Source organism: Chionomys nivalis, chromosome 2 (assembly GCF_950005125.1).
Source record: "Chionomys nivalis chromosome 2, mChiNiv1.1, whole genome shotgun sequence".
Taxonomy (NCBI): Eukaryota; Metazoa; Chordata; class Mammalia; order Rodentia; family Cricetidae; genus Chionomys; species Chionomys nivalis.
The window spans coordinates 58,425,744-58,437,147 of NC_080087.1; the positions used below are offsets into that span (position 1 = coordinate 58,425,744).

At 49.0% G+C, this 11,404-nt stretch overlaps 1 protein-coding gene across 2 annotated transcripts in view; it reads left to right on the forward strand.

The window, feature by feature from the left end:
- Bend3 (BEN domain containing 3) overlaps window positions 1-5,595 on the forward strand; it is a 36,468-nt gene extending 30,873 nt beyond the window's left edge. For both annotated transcript variants that reach the window (XM_057763036.1, XM_057763037.1), the window contains one exon: window positions 67-5,595. In XM_057763036.1, coding sequence (XP_057619019.1) covers window positions 67-2,310 — 2,244 coding nt within the window. In that variant the 3' untranslated portion in view covers window positions 2,311-5,595. The remainder of the gene's footprint in view (window positions 1-66) is intronic.
- Window positions 5,596-11,404: the final 5,809 nt, after the last annotated feature.

The window sequence follows — 11,404 nt, forward strand, 5'->3', positions numbered from 1 at the left end:
GCCCAGCCTCTAATGCATTGTATCAGAACACACACCTAACTCTGCAAAATGGTTTCTGTTTCTTAGGCACTCCTGGCAGGCATGCGCAACCGTGAGAACAGCTCGCCCTGCCAGGGAAATGGAGAACCAGCCAGCAGGGGCAGGAGTGGGAGCTGTGTGTGGCCTGCGGAAGACGAGCCTTCCAGTGAGGCCACAACTCCTTCCTACAAGAAGCCTCTGTATGGCATCTCCCACAAGATCATGGAGAAGAAGAACCCTCCCTCCGGAGACCTGCTCAGCCCCTATGAGCTCTTTGAGAAGGCGAACTCCAGTAACAGCCCCTCTCCTCTGCGCCTGCTGAATGAATCTCAGAAACGGGAATGTGGTGCTGGGGTGGCCACTGATGGGGACCCCAATATCTACTTCCTGATCCAGAAGATGTTCTACATGCTCAACACGCTCACATCTAACATGTCTCAGCTTCACAGTAAGGTGGACCTGCTCTCCCTCGAGGTGAGCCGCATCAAGAAGCAGGTGAGCCCTTCTGAGCTGGTGGCTAAGTTCCAGCCTCCCCCTGAGTACCAGCTCACTAGTGCTGAGCTGAAGCAGATAGCGGAGCAAAGCCTGTCCTGCGGCGACCTAGCCTGTCGCCTGCTGGTGCAGCTCTTCCCGGAGCTCTTCGGAGAGGTGGATTTCTCGCGCGGCTGCAGTGCCTGTGGCTTTGCCGCCAAGCGGAAGCTCGAGTCGCTGCACCTCCAGCTCATCCGCAACTACGTGGAGGTCTACTACCCCTCTGTGAAGGACACAGCTGTGTGGCAGGCTGAGTGCTTGCCACAGCTGAATGACTTCTTCAGCCGCTTCTGGGCCCAGCGAGAAATGGAGGACAGCCAGCCAGGCAGCCAGGTCACCAACTTCTTTGAAGCAGACCAAGTGGATGCCGGCCACTTTCTAGACAACAAGGACCAAGAAGAAGCTCTGTCTCTGGACCGCAGCAGCACCATTGCCTCGGACCATGTGGTGGACACACAGGACCTCACCGAGTTCCTCGATGAAGCCTCCTCCCCAGGTGAGTTTGCCGTGTTCCTCCTGCACCGGCTCTTCCCGGAGCTGTTTGACCACCGGAAGCTGGGTGAACAGTATAGCTGCTATGGCGACGGTGGCAAGCAAGAGCTGGATCCCCAGAGGCTGCAGATCATCCGCAACTACACGGAGATCTACTTCCCGGATATGCAGGAGGAGGAGGCCTGGCTGCAGCAGTGTGCCCAGCGCATCAATGATGAGCTGGAGGGCCTGGGGCTGGAGGGGGGCAGCGAGGGGGAGGCCCCACGGGACGACTGCTACGACTCCTCCAGCCTGCCAGATGACATCTCAGTGGTCAAGGTAGAGGACAACTTCGAGGGTGAGCGGCCTGGCCGGCGCTCCAAGAAGATCTGGCTGGTGCCCATTGATTTTGACAAGTTGGAGATCCCACAGCCAGACTTCGAGATGCCAGGCTCAGATTGCCTACTGAGCAAGGAGCAGCTGCGAAGTATCTATGAGAGCAGCCTGTCCATTGGCAACTTTGCCTCCCGCCTGCTAGTGCACCTGTTCCCGGAGCTCTTCACCCACGAGAACCTGCGCAAGCAGTACAACTGCAGCGGCTCCCTGGGCAAGAAGCAGCTGGACCCAGCCCGCATCCGGCTGATCCGCCACTACGTGCAGCTGCTCTACCCTCGGGCCAAGAACGACCGCGTGTGGACTCTGGAGTTTGTGGGCAAGCTGGATGAGCGCTGTCGGCGCAGGGACACGGAGCAGAGGCGCTCTTACCAGCAGCAGCGCAAGGTCCACGTGCCTGGCCCCGAGTGCCGGGACCTAGCAAGTTATGCAATCAACCCCGAGAGGTTCCGAGAGGAGTTTGAGGGGCCCCCGCTGCCTCCTGAAAGGAGCAGCAAAGACTTTTGTAAAATCCCCTTGGACGAGTTGGTGGTCCCCTCGCCCGACTTTCCGGTGCCTTCTCCCTACCTGCTGTCGGACAAGGAGGTTCGTGAGATCGTGCAGCAGAGCCTGTCGGTGGGCAACTTCGCTGCCCGACTCCTGGTCAGGCTCTTCCCTGAACTCTTCACAGCGGAGAACCTTCGACTGCAGTACAACCACTCCGGGGCTTGCAATAAGAAGCAGCTGGACCCCACGCGCCTGAGACTCATCCGCCATTACGTGGAAGCTGTCTACCCGGTGGAGAAGATGGAGGAGGTGTGGCATTATGAATGTATACCCAGCATTGATGAGCGGTGTCGCCGCCCCAACAGGAAAAAGTGCGACATCCTCAAGAAAGCCAAGAAAGTGGAGAAGTGACAGGTCTGGGGCTGCCCAGGGACTGAGCGCTGCTCCGGAGCTCGTGTCCGGTACCCACAGACAGGCACCTTATGTCAGTGGGGAGTGCTTTCCTGCGTTTGCACACACCACCTACCCCGCCACAAGAAAGAAGCCTTGAATTTGGTCTCTTGTATTCATGACTTTGTTCCGTGTTCCCTGCTGGCACAGCTGGAGCTGGGGAGTAGCCAAGCTGTGAAATGAGAGAATCGATAGGGTAGAGTCCCTTTTCAGGGCTGGGGCACCCTCCCTAACCCTCACAATCCAAAATACAATTTTAGGCTAGCTGTGGTGACCCACACCTAGACAGCGGCCATTGTGAGTTCAAGGCCAGTCTACGTAATGAATTCCAGACCAGCCCGGGGCTACATAATGAGACCCTGTCTCAAAAACACCAAAATACAAATTCAGCAAGCTTGTTTCTCTTCCCCCATGTTTTACACCCCCCCCCCCCCCTTTTTGAATTAAAATGAAACCCTTTTAAAGAAAATCATTGGCTCTTTGGGAGCCATTTTACTTAGGAAAAGAAATCTTAAAAGAATATTTGAGATGAGATACTGTACGATTACTTAAATTGCTGGGATTTTTAAAGAATATTTTAGACTTATGTTTTTTTTGTTTTTTTAGAAATGTCATATTCTGGCATTATGTGTAACTAGCTTCAGGTGGCACGGTGACTGGTTTTACTAATCCTGTGTTTGACATCTGGTTTCAGAGAGTCCCGAGGCCCCTCAGATTCAGCAGACGGGATGGAATATAAGTAGTGGGTAGCCCCTTGATCCTGCATATGAGTTTCCCTACTGCTGTGGCCCCCAGAAAGGTTACCTGTGGCCCAGCCTGTCTGCCACTGCCGTGTGGTGCTCACTGTATAGACGAGAACACTGGAAGATGATATGAATGTAGATAGAATGGAGGCATAGTTCACATGTCTTCACGTGAGCTGTGTCCTTCCACAGCCCCATGCCCTCTCCACACACAGGTGCTGGATTAGAGGGACAGACACATTGGAAGGAACACAATGTGTTAGGGACAATTTTGTGTGATTTATGGGTGGGCTTCTTTTGGGTTCACCAAGAACTGTTTACTTTCCATGTATTTGTACAGAGTCCCTATCCCCAGACCTCAGTGTTAGCTCCTCCCATGAGCAGCATGGCCTTGGACCTCCACGAGCCTAGGCTCTTGCAGGTGTTGGAAGGATCCAAACCATCTTAAGTGGAGCGCCCATGCCCTTCCCAGCCCCACTCAGACCTTTCCCCTCAATCCTTCTAGGAAGTTCTGCCGTCTTCTCCTGGCCCACCCCTAACGAGGAGGTGCACATGTCTTCCACCCTTCTACACTGGGGCCAGATGCCTAAGAAGGGCAGGAGACAGTGCTCCCCAAACTGAATCCATCTTACCATTGACCTCGAGAATTAATTCAGTTGCCTGGGTAGTCATAAGACCCTTGTGGGACATTACAAATGTGATAACTTAATGGCTTACTATTTTGCTACCTTAATATGCAGAAATGATAGAAATAATCTATGAATTTTCTCATACAGATAAGAACTTTAGTTCTAGTAGACAATATGATATGATTTTGCATGTACCCAATGGGCATTTAAAATAACATAATTTTGAATACTATAAAGCTTCTATTCACTGTCATTTTCAGATTATTTATGCTGTAACTGTAAACCTAAATTATTGTTGTTGAGAAGTGCACAGGGAGCTCATGGCTCTCTGTCACATGACCACACCTGCAAGCATTTCTCCTTACTGGAACACAAATCAACCTTCTTTGTGCCCAGAAAGAAGGTATGGGGGCAGCCAGAAGACTCCCCTTTCCCCTCACTCGGGCCTCTCTCTAATGCCTTAGTCTCTCTCACACACGCATGCATGCATGCACACACCTACCCCAAAGATGGCTGTGGTGTTCTCTCATGCTTCCGCTAGCTTGAGAGAATTCCATGGGATTTGTTCTGGTCTTGAGGATGTGACCGAGAGGATTCCAAGCCATGTGAAAGTTGTCCTGAGCTCTAGAGTGGGGTGTGGCCCTGCGACGTCAGAAGCACAATCGGTTAGCAAGTTTTTACAAGTCCTGTTTCCTCACAGCAGAGAAACGGCAAGTTCTAGGAATTAAGCGTGACTTTCTGTAACCCAGAGCGTGTTAATTCTGGGAAACTGTATTTTGGTTTCCTTAACACTTTAACTATGTAGGGCTTCACGACCCGTCCCCCTCCTCCCAATCTCATTGTCCCTTTCAGTGAAAAGAGGCAGATACTCTGGGAGCTGTTTCCTACCCCTGGACTGTATGGTATCCTCACTTACCCATCCATACAGGTAGATCCAGTGGGCATTTTTTTTTGTCATGAAGCAATATAAATATTAAATACTTATTTTTTCAGAATTTAATGGGTTTCATGAAATCTATTGGCGACTGCTTTCCTTGTTTCCCATCTTCCCCATCTAACTTCTCGTTTGTGTTTTGGATTCTTTTTGCCTTGTATACAGAGGACTAAAGATTAGCACAGACATTCTGACGTTGAGTAAGTAGTGTGTCGGTGGGTGGTAGACGTCTTGCTTTTCTTTGTTAGGAAGCTGTTAAAAGAATGTATGAAGATAGTCATGAATGTATAGTGTTTGAATCCTGCTCTTAGTTCTTGTGGCCGTGTCTGTATGATGACAAATGTTTGTCAGGGAATAAAGTGTCTAGTGTCATTAGCGCTCAGTGCCCTTCCCCTTCAGTGTTGAGCCCCGAGCCTTCCTTTCCTTTTAAGTTAGGGGGTGAGGGGTTTATATCAGCAGCAATCATCAACCGACCAATGGGATCTACTTCGTGGTGACTGGATTTGGCCTGATCACACCACAGTGTGGCCGGCCTCTTGGGTTCTTGGAGAGATATCCTGTTTCTACCATTCCCCCAGAGATTGCTTCTTGCCTGACTGGGAGGTTCCTGGAGACTCCCGGTTGGAAGTCACTGGGTCATTCTGAAGAGGGGGTGAGGGCCCAGGGCCTGGTACTGCTGTGGGAAGTCCTTGCCTCTTGTAGATCCAGCCTTAATGTCTGACATCCTAGCATGAGCAGACCCTGCACAGAGTGGATGTCAGGTTTCTACTGTGAGGAGTCAATAATGCGGACAGTTTTACCAAAGAGAACGAGACACCACATCACGTTTGCCTGTTACCATTGATCTGAGTGCACCCTTAGAAAACTGAATGTAACACAAACCCAGGACATTTTTGGAAATTGTATGATCTCTAGCAACTTTGTGTGAATTTTTATACAAGCACTGTTTTATTAATTATATAAAATATAAAAATAGAAAAACTGTGGTCTCGTAACACTTCATTTCTGTAGGTCCCTCGCCACTTAGAGTGTGTCTGGATGGATCTGTGTGTGCATCTTCCCTCCAGTCCCTGGGGAGAACATGAGTGTTTGGGGAGCTCAGTGCTTGGGCGTCAGGTGCAGCTCACAGGGTTTCCGTCTGACCAGTTTCTGTAGAAAGCTTATCTTGGGAGGTGGGAAGAAGCAGGGTTCCATATTTCCATGTACTTCACAGTTACGATGACTTTGGCTTTTGGGATTTTATTTTTTTTGTTTTTGAGGCAGGGATCACCTGGCCTGGAATGTACTAGACCAAACTCAAAGATTCTCCTGCCTGAGTTCCGGGATTAAGTTGTACACTACCATATCCTACTGCTTTTATTGAGATGGGCTCGGGCTCTCGGGTATCGATTGACTGATCTGACCTCTCTACACATTCAGAGTGCCGGGATTACAGGCTTGCGACACCATGCCTGGCTCAATTGAAAAATCTTAATTGGCTTAATTTTGATTTCTAGATTTGGAAATTTTATTCCATAAAATAGGATGACTATTGCGAGGAGTCGAGCAGAGGAAGTGGGTTTTATAGTCAGGGAAAGGCTGAGGAAGCAGAAGTCGGAAGAAGCACACAGAACGAGGAGCTTGATGTGTGGCCTTTGAAGCAAAGACTGACGTACTGCCAAGAGTTCATGTCCTCAAAAGAGAGAAAGGAATGCCATAAGACCTCGCTGCCTCTAGAGGAGGTTCGTCCATTCAGTAAATGTCTTCGGAGGGCCAGCCAGCTACTGCGCCTGCTCCCTAACTAGCTAGCCCCGCCCCCATGCGTGACTAGTTAAGCTGCCCATTCAAGCCTGGCTGGAAGGTCCTGGTAGTTAACAGCACAGCACCTAACAGATCTGCCCTGAAGCTGATTTGTAAGACGTGCGTGGGTATGAGCAGACTGGGCCTTGCTTTCTCTACAGAAGACAGCCTGGCCACTGCAGGTGTCCTGACGCTGGCCCCCGGCCTGAGGCATCACTGCGGGACTACATGCTCTCCCGACCTCCTGTTTCTCACCGGCAGAAGCCATGTTGGTAAGCATGCTGTTAGAGCTGACAGGGATTCCGCTTGTGCTATTTCTGCTGCCAGGTGTGAGGAGTTGCCGTCCTTGGCTTTGACAAGCTGAAACCTTGGTGCTGAACTGCTAAGTGTGTGAGGGAGACACACTGTAGTATGTGTAAGGCCTGTGGCCACCTGCGCTTCTCTTCAAGAGTTGATACAATTGCATGACTCCCAGTTGACCACTACATTTTAGCCTTTCCTTTCTCTGCTTCAGAATCAAGAGCGAGGATCCCAAAGCTTTTTTGTTTGGCTTTTGGTGTTTTTCTTTTTTTTTTTTTAAAATATTTATTTATTTATTATGTATACAATATTCTGTCTGTGTCTATGCCTGCAGGCCAGAAGAGGGCACCAGACCTCATTACAGATGGTTGTGAGCCACCATGTGGTTGCTGGGAATTGAACTCAGGACCTTTGGAAGAGCAGGCAATGCTCTTAACCTCTGAGCCATCTCTCCAGCCCCCGGTGTTTTTCAAGAGAGGGTTTTTCTGTGTATCCTTGGTAGCCTCGAACTCAGATCTGCCTGCCTCTGTCTCCCGAGTGCTGGGACTAAAGGTGTGCACCGCCACCACCCAGCAGCATTTTTTTCCCCAAGGACTTGCATCTTATATTGTTCTGACTAGACTGGAACTTGCTATGAAGGCCAAGCTGGCCTCTGACTCAGAGAGATGCACCTGCCTCAGCTTCACAGGAAATGGGATTATAGGTGTGCACTACCACACCCAGTCAAAATGATAGAATCTACATTATTTAATAGTGGCTTGGATAGCAGAAACAAGCATTACCTGTGGGAACCCCTAGAGAACAAGTGTTCATTGAAATAAATACTGTTTGCCCTGGATGAAGTCTTTGAGCCTCGCTTGTCTCTTTTGGGCAGATTTAAAGTCTCAGCGTGTTGGTGGTGCCTGTTATCCCAGCACCTGGGAGGCTGAGGCAGAGGATTATGAATTAGAAAGTCGGCCGGAGCTGGAGAGATTATACTGAAGAAGAAGTGAGAATGCTGGCTACTGCCAGGGGCTGAGCGAGGTGTGCACAGACACCTTGGTGTGGTGCTCCCGAGAAGGCAGCCAGCAGCCATTCTAGTCAGGAAAGCCAGCGATGTGCTAATGCAGGGAAGTGGGCACAGTGCAGGGAAGTGGGCACAGTGCGAGTGTCCCTCCGAAGGTGAGCTGGCGCCGTGTGGATGCTCTCCCTTCGGGGCAGCGCTGTGAAGTAGTGGAGTAGGTGGACTGTGCCGTGAGTGGCGTGTAGGACACGTACAGGAAGGAAATATGAAATAAGAGATACAATAAAGCTTCATGAAACTTCGGAAAGCAGAACAGTGAAATCATTTCGCAAAGATGCACACAAGCAAAATGATGCCCATTAAACACAAGTGAAATGTTTGCCCAAGTGGGAGAGGAAGAGAGGGGAAATGCGATCAAAGAGGGAAGGCCTCGGAAGGACAGGGAGAGGCCAGCGGCGCCAAGGTGCTACCTAAGGAAAACCTCTCATGGGCGTTGGGTACTGTTTGACAGCTGCTGCTTGGGCAGTGGGGGGCTGGGGGTCGGGGAGTGAGACATAACAAACTCTGGTCTGTAATGTCTGCCCTGGCTGATGCTGTGCTAGCGAGCCAGCCATGTGGCTCCAGAGCAGTCCCGGAGGTGCTCGAGCCCTGCTCTGCTTTGCTGCCAACATCACGTTCCTGTCACTGCTCCCTGGAGAGCATCCTGCAGGTGTGGGCTGGGAATTCTCAGTAAAGCCCACCTTCACAGAGCCAAGGTAAGACAGAGATCCTCCTTTTCCCTTGAGGTAGGTTCATGAACATCCACCAAACTGAATTTTTTTGGTTTTTGAGACAGTGTTTCTCCGCGTAATTGCCTTGGCTGTCCTAGAACTTGCTCTGTAAACCAGGCTGACCTTGAACTCACAGAGATCCACCTGCCTCTGCCTCCTGAGTGCTGGGATTAAAGGCGTGCGCCACCATCACCCAGCTGTTTTTAGTTTCTTGAAAAAACAGATTTTCAAGATGGTGCTGCATGCCTTTAATCCCAGCATTGAGAGGCCGAGGCAGGTGGGTCTCTGTGAGTTCGAGGCAGCTTTGTTCTTCATAGCAAGCGCTAGTCATTTGAAATAAGCTCAGGACGTCATAGTGAGATCTAGTCTCCTCCCTGTCTATGTGGAGCATAGATGACAGGGATTTCAGTTAACAACTTAGTCCCTAGAGTCTTCTCTAAGTGGGGTTGTCGTTTTGGTAAAAAGGCCAGATGAACCTAACAGTCCTAACCTTAAACCATGCCTTGAACACAGCCACTGTACCCTGCAGGCACTGCCCTGGAAGAGCAGGATGTATTTAACTGTTTAGGGTCCCCCCGTTATCCTATTGGAACAGGATTTTCCAACCTCAGCACTGCTAACATGCTGCTCTGTTGGACACTGTTGGGACATTATGGGATGTTCATCATCATCTTTGGGCTCTCATTTCTTGGTGTCCTTAGTATCCTGTCTGTCCATCGTGATGACTAAAAACATAATTATTGCCAAATGCCCCAGGGAAAGTGGGCAAGTTGCCCCACGTTGAGAACCACTGCCTTGGACTGTATCCAGGGGCTGTCTTTGATCGACTCATTATGTTGGTCACATTTTTACTGGGTATGTCTTGCCAGGACCACATTAAAAGGCAGCTGTCGTTCAGCTTCAGTAATGAGTGAGTTGTCAGAGCGCCATGAATCATTATGGATTGCTCTTACGTTTCTGCTAGTTTTCATAAATATGTTCCAGACCCTCACGCTGGAGGCGACCCTGAGAGATCAGTCTCCTGCCGCATGCTATGACCAGGCTCATGTAATTTGTAATCAGATGTCAGTTTGATTTTTAGAACACTAAGAGTTAACTTTATTTTTAATTATGTGTCTTTGTGTGTATGGGGAGTCTGGGTGCCCACAGAAACATTGTATCCTCTGAAACTGGTGTTACAGGGGATTTTGAGCCACTGATATGGGTGCCAGAAACTAAACTCTGGTCTTCCCCAAGAGTAGTACAGGCTTTTGGCCAGTGAGCCCTTAGTTTGATTATTTTGTTTTGTTTTGCTTTCTTTCTTTCTTTTTTTTTTTCCACCTGAGACAGAGTCTCATGCAGCTTTGGCTGCTCTGGAACTATGTAGACCAGGCTGGCCTTGAATTCACAAAAATTCATCTGCCTCTGCCTCCTGAGTGCTGGGGTTAAAGGCGTGTGTAACTACACCTGGCCGATAGTTTGATTTTTAAAAACTGTAGTTGGGGATGGGTCCAATCTGTTAAGTGGTTAAGCCTGGGAGAAATTACTAATGTCCTTTTGAAGGGCTGCCTCTGAGCCAGTGGTGGCTGTGTCCACCTGGAATCCAGCAGGTAGACAGCCAAGACCGAAGGCCGGCCCAGTTACATACCGAAGCCTTAAAAGGCTTTTCCTGCTCTGCTTTCTCCTGTTCTGATCCTTGTTTGTCCAGTAAGGACTGGGAGATGCAGAGATAAAGTTCTGGTCACAGCTCACCTGCCAACAGAGTGCGTGCTTTTCAGGAAACCTGCTGCTGAATTACGTGCTTGCACCATCCAAGGCTTCTCGAGTTTCCTATTGGCTTTGCAAAGAGAAGCTCAGGAAGAGGGAAAGAAGAGAGGATAGGATATGAATAATGGCTATATAATTAATTATAACTTTGTTACATGGAAATTAAAGTACTATATTTTTAACTGATTAACAAGTAATGAAAACAGAAATTCCATGTTGTACTTTTTGTTGTTGTTGTTGTTTTCAAGACAGGGTTTCTCTGTAGCTTTGGAGCCTGTCCTGGAACTAGCTCTTGTAGACCAGGCTGGCCTCGAACTCACAGAGATCTGCCTGCCTCTGCTTCCCAAGTGCTGGGATTAAAGGTGTGCACCATCAGCACCCAGCCCATGTTGTACTTTTACACAGTATTTATTATTCCTTCCTAAAGAGTTTAAGTTTTTAAAACATTTTAAAACAAAAATTTGAGCTGACCTTGAGCTCATAGAAATCCACCTGCCCTGCCTTCCCTAGGGCTGGGATTAAATGTGTGCAACACTACACCCAGCTTTAAAACTTTTTAAAAATGAACTAATTCGGGGTGCACCTTAGCATGTGTGTGGAGGCCAGAGGACAAACTTTGGGAGGTGGTTCTCACCTTCCACCATGTGGGTGTAAGGGAATGAATTCAGGTCACCAGGCAAGTGACTTACCCATCAAGTCATCTCACTGGTCCTTAGGAGTTTAAATTTTCTTTCTTTTTAATTTTATGTTTTTTAGATTTTTTTTTTTTTAGTACATTGGTATTTTGCCTGCATGTATGTCTGTGTGAGGGTGTCAGATCCCTTGGAACAGAAGCTATAGACAGTTATGAGTTGCCATATGGTTGCTGGGAATTGAACCTGGGACCTCTGGAAGAGCAACCAGTGCTCTTAACCCCCTGAGCCATCTATCCAGCCCCTAAAGTGAGGGTTTTATTCTTGTTTATTTTTGAGACTCTATTAATAGTTTTAGAGCCTGTTCTGTTTGTTTTGTTTAGTTGGTTTTTCGAGACAGTGTTTCTCTGTAGCTTTGGACCCTGTCCTGGAACTAGCTCTTGTAGACCAGGCTGGCCTCGAACTCACAGAGATCCACCTGCCTCTGACTCCCGAGTGCTGGGATTAAAGGTGTGCGCC